Source organism: Syzygium oleosum, unplaced genomic scaffold (genome assembly GCF_021117445.2).
Source record: "Syzygium oleosum isolate NSW1041296 unplaced genomic scaffold, Sole_v2.1 Sole_v2.22, whole genome shotgun sequence".
Taxonomy (NCBI): domain Eukaryota; kingdom Viridiplantae; phylum Streptophyta; class Magnoliopsida; order Myrtales; family Myrtaceae; genus Syzygium; species Syzygium oleosum.
The window spans coordinates 5,977,826-5,987,054 of NW_026607506.1; the positions used below are offsets into that span (position 1 = coordinate 5,977,826).

General features: G+C 41.7%; 2 protein-coding genes across 2 annotated transcripts; both read left to right on the forward strand.

Annotated features, from left to right (window-relative positions):
- Positions 1–1,111: 1,111 nt before the first annotated feature.
- LOC115689357 (nucleotide-sugar uncharacterized transporter 2) lies at positions 1,112–3,824 on the forward strand. Its single transcript, XM_030615362.2, has 7 exons — positions 1,112–1,518; positions 2,085–2,236; positions 2,361–2,569; positions 2,678–2,771; positions 2,868–3,034; positions 3,116–3,286; positions 3,404–3,824. Exons 1-7 carry the CDS (start codon positions 1,401–1,403, stop codon positions 3,681–3,683), a joined length of 1,191 nt encoding a protein of 396 aa, XP_030471222.1. The 5' UTR covers positions 1,112–1,400; the 3' UTR covers positions 3,684–3,824.
- A 1,427-nt stretch (positions 3,825–5,251) lies between these two features.
- On the forward strand, positions 5,252–8,653 carry LOC115689378 (heterogeneous nuclear ribonucleoprotein 1). The gene is made up of 6 exons (XM_030615400.2): positions 5,252–5,402; positions 5,850–5,890; positions 6,145–6,308; positions 7,167–7,266; positions 7,386–7,555; positions 7,809–8,653. Exons 1-6 carry the CDS (start codon positions 5,350–5,352, stop codon positions 8,319–8,321), a joined length of 1,041 nt encoding a protein of 346 aa, XP_030471260.1. The 5' UTR covers positions 5,252–5,349; the 3' UTR covers positions 8,322–8,653.
- The last annotated feature ends 576 nt before the right edge of the window (positions 8,654–9,229 follow it).

A 9,229-nucleotide genomic window follows, 5' to 3' on the forward strand; every position in this document is an offset into this window, starting at 1 on the left:
TCATCTTACGGTTTAAAATTTTTTAGAGCAATTAATAGCGGTCCCATGAATTCTCGCGTGGTTCCGACCCCCCCATTTGCCTTTCTCACTTTATCCGGCCTAGCGTGATAAGGGAGTATTAAGTTAAATTGAGATCATTACGGTAAGTGTTCCAAAACTTATGTCAATTTGACATTTGAGTCCTAAAATTTTAAGTTTTTTTTTGCTGCGTTTAAGTTTTGAAATTTATCGTCGCCCTTCCGATAGCTCCGTCAACATTTTAGTGGATAGAAATAAAATAGTGTAATGTGGCATTTCTTAGTAATATTTTCATCCAGCTATCAATAAGCCAACGGAACCAGTTAAAACCCAAAACTAACATTGTTCCGTGTCAAATATAAGCTAAAGAAGTAAAAAATAAACAGGAAAATAAAGAAATAAAATCAATTCGTTTTACTAGAAAAAAATAAAGCGGGAGGGGATTGGAGGGTGGCAGCGCTGCCCTTTGTCGTCGGCCCACACCGGGGTCGCAGCGATCTATGTTGATTTGGCACGATCCGTGGCAGATTGATATTCCGTTCATAACATTCGCTCTTTGAAAAGTGAATGCAGCAAACCTTAATTAGACATACTAACTAATTGGTTAGCTCAGATTGTTTAAAGAAAAGCGCGGTGCACGTGGCGCAACGCCTTTTCATTAATTTCAAACCTTAATTAGCCATACTAACTAATCCATTGGGTTAACAGATTAAAAAAAAGAATCACACCTTATGAATCAAATCATACACGATCCTATGAGATATACGCGATCTTAAAAAATATAAAGAATCAATAGAAATATCATAATTATCTCTAACACAAGAAAATATCTTTGTCAACATGTGCAAAACTTTTTGAACTCTTTTATCTCTAAGATCACACCATAGCTCTAACGATGATGAAACCCGAAGACCTTGGAAACATCGTACCCTTCAAAAAAACCTAAGGCACGTGCGGGTTTGCTTCGAAAGCAAAAGACCTTTGGTGGAGTGCGAAGGGAAGAAATCCACGAAGAAAGATACGCATTCCCAAACTCCTAAATCCCATCTCAAAACTCACCACCAATCGATGATGGGGGACAGATCTCGACGTTGACTTGTTCTCGATGATGATTCCTTTCCCTCGAAGAACTTCCCTTCCCGGTCACGTAACCCACCTCGCTACTGGCCCAACAACAGCCAGAAGGAAAAAAGCTTTTGTAGCTAACCATCGTCAGTTTGTTTGTTGAGCCTTCACATTGGAAAACAACTCTCGATCTTCCTCGTCCCTCCTCTGCGTTCACCCGTTTCTCGTGTTGTTTCCGCATCTCTCATGGGAATGCAGGTTCCCTTCTGTTCTCTCCCGTGGCAAGGTCGGTTTCGCGCGGCTCTCGACGGGAACTGATGAACGGTAAGGCGGATGCTGCCGCGGCCGGATCCGGCGTGGGGGTCCTCGAACCCTTGTTGGATCGGGGCGCGAGGAAGTTCATCAAGAGGAAGGACAGCGACGCCGGGGACGCGGGTAAAACTGTTGAAGGGTGCCGTGAATTTGCCTGCATTGTCGTCGTGGTCTTGATGAGTTTCGTGTGATGTGCTCAGTGCCTTGTCAGGAAAATTCGATCTCCTGTGTTGGAATTTACATGAGTTTTGAAAGTGTCCTCTTTTGAGGTCCTTCATGATGTTTCTTCCTTTTTGGGCAATTCGGTTTCGCGCTTCTGTTCAATCTCCGGCTCTGTTAATGCCTTTTCGATTTCTCTCTCGTTGTTGCCGAGATTGTTTTGCTCTGCAATTTAGTAATGTGAGTGACGCCGTTCGACTAAATACCTTCTTATATTGTCCGTTTCTTCTCTAGTTACTTTGCTTTTCCGTGTACTTATAATCAGAGTGCTGCATTAGCAAATCTATTAGTGATAAGAAACCCAATAATTCAATGGTGTTAATCATTCATGTGTCTCATTCTCTTGAGCAAGTGATTAAATTTCCTATGCAAAACTAGATTATCAGATGAATCTCTAGACAGAATTGGCTAGTGCACGTGTATGATAGATAAAAGTAAGAATTCCTGAGCCTAACATGGGTCATTACCAGGTCGAGCGCTGGAAGAGTTCAGAAGCTCTCTCCACAATGAGCTCTGCACGTCGGAAGGCGCCAAGCGCCAACAGCAACGGTTCTGTGGCCCGGTCGTAGCAATGACCTTCAACTTCATGGTTGCAGTGGGGATCATCCTCACGAATAAATCGGTCCGTCCCTCGTATCTTCCGTCCACTTTCAGTTTTTTAACGTTTTTCGGCATGTTTCGGCATACTGGTTGATCCATTTAAGCATATTATTTGGCTTCTGCTCAATCGGTAAGTGTGACCGCAGGTGATGGGGAAAATCGGGTTCAACTTTCCGATTTTCCTCACGCTGATCCACTATTGCACCGCCTGGGTTCTGATGGCGATTTTCAAGGCGCTGTCGCTGCTGCCGGTGTCGCCCCCGTCCAAAACCACGCCTTTCTCTTCCATTTTCGCATTAGGAGCTGTCATGTCCTTTGCCACCGGCCTCGCCAACGCCAGCCTGAAGCACAACAGGTCCTAACTAGCTTTCAGGGTCCTCTCTTATGATCTTTGTCTGGACTAATCATAGACATCTTCTCTTTGTTTGCCTGGCAATTAAGATCATGAGCTGAATTTGTGCAGTGTTGGATTCTACCAAATGGCTAAGATAGCAGTTACTCCAACCATTGTCCTCTCTGAGTTCGTGCTTTTCAAGAAGAGGATTTCCTCGGAAAAGGTCAGGGACTAGCTGAAATTCCCGCTACAAAAGTCATGTTCACTCATTCTGGAACTTGCTCTTTCCTCTGTATATGAATGTCCATTCCATATTCAGGTCTTGGCATTGGTAGTCGTTTCGCTCGGCGTGGCTGTTGCGACCGTGACGGATGTGGAGTTCAATGTGTACGGCTTTTGCATCGCTGTTATTTGGATAATCCCCAGCGCAATAAATAAGATCCTCTGGTCTAACCTGCAACAGCAAAGCAATTGGACCGCCTTAGCGTAAGCAACAGACGAAGATCTGTATCTTCCGCGCTGTGATTATCGCACAACTGCTCTAACCATCGACTTTGACGAGCGCAGGTTGATGTGGAAGACTACCCCGATCACTATCTTTTTCCTGTTGCCGCTGATGCCATTGCTGGACCCTCCGGGAGTGCTATCTTTCAACTGGGACCTGCGAAACTCGAGCGCGATCTTGATCTCGGCTCTCTTAGGCTTTCTCCTGCAGTGGTCCGGCGCATTGGCTTTAGGGTACGAAACCGAAATTACATGCCATCCATTCGTTTCGTGATGCCCTGTTGTTTCGAGCCTCTTTCGTTACATCAGTGGGAACTGCTAACAGAATGTTGTTCATGGCAACTTATGCAGCGCGACCTCGGCCACTTCTCACGTCGTTTTAGGACAGTTCAAAACGTGCGTGATCCTCCTCGGGGGCTACATCTTCTTCCACTCCGATCCGGGGTCGGCGAGCATCTGCGGAGCCGCCGCGGCGCTCTGCGGGATGTCGGTCTACACGTCTCTGAATTTGAAGGGACCCTTGGAGACATCGAGGAAGCGCCTTCCGAAGCAGACATTGCCTGTATCAACCAAGTCGCTCGGTGAACAAACTTCAGAGCCCGATGTACATAACCCCGCAAATATTGCCTGAAATTTGACCATTAGATTAGCGCATTTTTCTGTGAATCTAGAGATTATCTTGTTTAGCTTTCGATTTAAATTGTTTCTTACGAGTTTTAGGATTTGAGAGTATTCGAGGAATACCATTGAATATAGGAAAGTTCATTCCGCGCTTATTCTTATGGAAAAAACCGTGCATACACTTCGAGCGTCAAAAGAATTATATGGGAGTAGATCCATCTATCCTTATTTATGGCTATCCACTCTCTCAAATCAACGGTGTAAAAAGCCGCTTCTGTAAATAAATAAATAAATAAAATACGCCGGCGAAATATGTTATTATTGTTCTATTTTACTAATGTTATCTCTGTTTAGTTGGTACAAGATTTTCTCACTTTACTCCTACCACGAAAGGAATGTTTTCAGGCATTGGGTACGGTCGTTTAGAGGGAAACAATCATGTGAAATCATTCGTTTGAACTCTCTGCTGCCATCAACACGGTAGATTTGGCCGATTACTATACATAAACAAATATAGAATATGACGAGAAATGTCCAATCATACTTTTCTACTTCTCAACGTGTCACATTAGTACAAATTGTACGTTAACCTATTTAGTTAAATGTACATAAGCGGACGGTAAACAAGTTCAAAGAGTTAACCACACCATGTTTATTTTTCGTGCTTGAACAGATCTATCGGTTTACGACACAAAAACACTATCAAGTATTTCTCAAAAAATGAATGATTTAAAAAAAATATATTCCTAAAAAATGCTTGCTTTTGTCGCTTACTTCAATGAATGAACAAAAAACATTTCTATCGCCTACTAAAATATTTAAACATGAATTATTATCAATGATGAAAATGTTTTCAATTAAATAATTATTTAAAGCGATATAAGCGATCATTTTTAAGAAAATGTTTATTAAATTGTTCATTCTCGCGAAATAAACACACTTTAAAAAAATAAGTCGAAACCATTCAATTTAGCGAATCGAAAAGATGAGGGGTGTGAGTACAATCTTTATAATTAGGGATAATTTCACAAATGATCATTAAACTTTAGTCTAATGTGTAATATGGTCCTTCAACTTTTAATTTGTTCAATGTGATCCCTGAACTTTAATCCAATATGCAATGTCGTCCATGGACTTTAATTTATTCAATATGGTCCATGAACTTTTGGTATATATTCAATTTAGTCCCTATGTTGTATGGAAAATATCTAATATTGTCCTCGAATCTAAATTAACGGAAGGATAACATTGGACATCGTCGTATAGTGTAGGGACTACATTGAACATTCACAAAAACTTCAGGGATCATATTGAATAAATTAAAAATTCATATACCACTTTGTATGTAAGGCTAAAGTTTGCGGAATACTTATGTCGGTTCTCTTCGATTTACGTGAGGGGCAAGAAGAACACGAAAACGCGATTGGCAAATCCGTGATTGTGACCTCACCTGAGTGGCAAACCTGACATTTCAACAGAAAAATCATCCTCTTATATACTTCTTCCCCACATTCGCGTGGCTCAGACGGAACCCTAGCTTCTTCCTTCTTCCTTCTTCCTTCTTCCTTCTTCGTCTTCGTCTTCTTCTTCTCGCACTCGATACGCAGGGTCGATCGGATACGTTCCCGTCTCGCGACTTCCGCAGAGTTTTCAATCACGAAGCTCTTGCCTGATCGATGGGCTCTAAGATGAAGAACGATCCCCTCTCCGGCGATGGAGCCAGCCCCGGGTTAGTCTCTCTCTCTCTCTCTCTCTCTCTCTCTCTCTCTCCCTAGGCAGGATCCTGTAGATTTGCATGTTCGTGATTACTTCGTCGATGTGCATGTTTGTGAGCAATCGAAAGCGAGACAAGCTTTGATTGAAGGGCTTTTGATGGCTGGAGGAAAGACTTCCTTTCTTGCCGTTCGTAGCCGCCCGCGGTTTGGAAACGAAGCCCTCGATGGGGTGAATTCACCCGGAACGGGCTTCTTGTGTAGTTCTTGGCCGTCTTAGTGTCGTTGGAGGGAGTCGATGTTGTCTTGATTGTTGGACTTCAGATAGTTATCTGTCGGAAATTTGTGAATTTTAGCTCTTCTCGCAATCGCACGATGTCTCTTTTTTTTTGCCAGTTCCTCACCCGATGGACCATGTTCTTTTTTACTGTGAGGGCTCCTAATCTGTGAATTTTGCGATGCAGGAAGATCTTCATCGGAGGACTAGCGAAAGATGTTACTTACGGTGAGACCTCTGCTTTTTGCTGTCTCTCTCATGCAGTCATCAGTAGTGCATGTTTTATGCACAATACTATGGCTAGTTTTATCTTTTCGATTTGCGTTTTGCTGTGTCATAGGGTTTGTTACAATTCACTAGTTTTGAGTTAGGATGTATTTGTGGGTGCTCATATGCCCTGCCTAGATGCTACAAGGGTTATAGGTCAACCGGCTTTTGTACCCCTTTTTTTTTAACTGTCTTTCTTCTTATTGTGGATACAGTAACATTCAATAAGCACTTCGGGCAATATGGGGAGATAACGGATTCTGTGATAATGAAAGATCGATTTACTGGTCAACCTAGGGGTTTTGGATTTATCACTTATGCTGATCCTTCGGTGGTTGACAAAGTTATAGAGGATGAACATATCCTCAATGGGAAGCAGGTAAAGGCAGCGTCTTTGTCCTGCTGGTTCATTTATCTCTTCTTGTCGCTTTGTTGCTCACTAAACAAGCGCGAGGTCCCTTCTATTGTCTATACTGGTTGTTACACATTGTTAAGATGTACTTTGTGTCGTAATCTGAATACAAAGTGCTGTAGCACACAAATACTTGAAAAGTTTCAATGAATGGTTGAAATATCTTTTATTGAAAGACTACCAACTACCTACACTGTCTGCTCGGAGATGTAGAGAATTGCGCCATTCACATAAATATTAAGGATGAGCTTTTACATTGCTTAAGGTGTCCAGTGTTTTCATTATATCATGAAGCACTTAATCTGCGACTAAGTGTCTTTTCTTTCTTAAAATGTTTTATCAACTAATTGATTTATTTCGTTTTTCCTTGTCACGCTCTATGGCACACATATTTGAAAACACTCATGGCCCATGAAAGGGATATAGATATGATGTGTTTTCTTATACGAATATCTGAATAAATATGAAACGTGATAAAGCTCTGTGATTTGTTTAGATAACAAAGTTTTCTTTGGATAGTTGTTTCATAGAAGTATTTATGTAGTTTTACAGTTTAAAGAGTATATACTACTATACAACAAATACTATGGCACTGTAAGATTCCAGCTTTTATTTTGTTCTTTGAAATGTGAGGACATGGAGTTGGTGCGTACAATCACTAGAATATGTTCAAAATTAGTGAATTTTCCATGTTCGGTAGCTAAATGGATCAAAATTTCGGGCTTGCCTTTTTTCCCCTATGCTCTTTATCTTTTTTTTTACAATTTACAGCAGGTTTTGCTCTAATATGGTAAAAGTATGACAAATCATTTGCCAATGGAGCAGGTTGAGATCAAGAGGACCATTCCTAAAGGTTCAGGTCAATCGAAGGATTTTAAGACGAAGAAGATATTTGTTGGTGGTATTCCATCAACTGTCACGGAAGGTGCAATCAATTTTTCCCGACATTTTCATTCTTCAGTCGAGAGTAATTAGTATAATTACTGGATTTCCTTCGGCAGATGATGGTTACCAATGGCCATCTTGTTTTGTCAAACTTTGCAGATGAATTGAAGAATTTCTTCTCTAAGTATGGAGAAGTTGTTGAACATCAGATAATCCGAGATCATGAGACTAATCGATCTCGAGGCTTTGGGTTCGTAATTTTTGATAGTGAAGAAGTTGTTGATGATATGTTGTCTAAGGGAAATATGATAGAAATGGCCGGTACTAAGGTGAGTTTACTAAGATTGTTTATGAGAAATCAACTTGTAAACAGATACTTGTTTTTGCAGTTGTCTGCATCATTTAATGCTATTTCATTATCGATATTGATATCCTCTTGAGACCTGTATTAAAATAAATATGTCAAGTGGCTTTATTTCTAAATATGACGAAGACTATAGCAGGTATAGGTTTCCTCAGGAAAGGGCAATGATTATGGTATTATGCAGCATAAATTAGGTTAACTAAAATGCTTTGTTGTAGGTGGAGATCAAGAAAGCTGAACCAAAGAAAGCCTCAAACCCACCTCCTTCATCTGCATTTGGTAGCAATTCTAGGGGTCGCTCTTTCAATGATGGCTTTGGTGGATTTGGTGGTTCTTATGGGGGCTTTGATGGAGGCTATGGGCCTGGTCCATATAGGACTCCTGGAGGCTTTGGCAGTAGACTTGGCGGGTATGGGTATGGTAGTGGTGGTGGTGAATTCGGCGGTAGTTATGGGGGGTTTGGAGGTGGTAGCTTAGGAGGTTATCGAGGGGAGTCTTCCCTCGGTTATTCTAGTCGCTTTGGACCCTATGGTAGCAGCTACGGTGGAGGCTATGGTGGAGGCGGTTTAGGTGGATATGGTCGAGGAGGTGAAGGCTACGGTGGTTATGGAGGTTCAGGCTATGGCGGTGGTTATGACTCAGGTCCAGGTGCTAGTTATGGTGGAGCAGGTGGGATGTATGGCAGGGGAGGCTATAGTGGCAGTAGTCGGTACCACCCTTATGCGAGATAGAGATGCTCTTTATTTCATGCAGGTGCTTAAGCTTTCCTATAGAAGTTCCAGGCAGATTCCTCTAGATTTGCTTATTGCGCACTGATAGGCACAGCAAGTACTAGAAGGTCTCCTACTATCCGTTTCACCAGGGAATGCTGTTCATCATCTGAAGAGTCAAAGTAGATTTCATCTGTATGGATTAGTCCTCGTAGAGTGCTATCATTAGTACTTGGAGTGTCTCTAACTAGCAGTTACTGTCTGTTTAGCTTATCATGTAGACTTTATACAATCTGGGTTGTAGTTTGTGATATTTCTTCTAGTTTGATCTAGATAGACAATCTTTGATATAATGCCCCTCTTTAGTCTGCCATGTTCTCTTAGCATGCCCTTTTATCATCTGTAGTTAAGTTCTATGCCAGATACCTAATTCTTGTGGTTTAGGCCTGCAAGGCCTTTTAGGCGACCTTTTAGAAGCATTTGATATCAGGTTTGGCATGTTGTGTAGTATAAGTGGGTTCTAGACATTGAATGTTCTGCTCCAGATGCATCAGAAACAGGTGTAAGTTTAGGCTCTGTATGTAGCTTGCGCCTTTGACCAGTTGAGTTAATTTTTGCTTTGAATGCGAGTGAAATTTTGGATGCGAGACACGTTGTATCCTATTCCTTGTACTTGTTCGCGAGGTAATTGTCCTCTGGATCACATACTTGGCATCTGCGGAGCTCGTGTTTGCATCTGTCCTTTTTGTATGTAGAATAATGATTTGCTTGTTCTTGTGCTTAAGGAGGCAGACTGTAGTTGATGATCTTAGAATCTTGATGACGTTTGTGTTCTGATTTTTTTGGCACAAGGTCTGGTAATTTTGCTTTATCCCTTGTATGTGTTGAGTCAACTCAGACGGGGCATAAAAAAGAGTGAGCCCCCATCC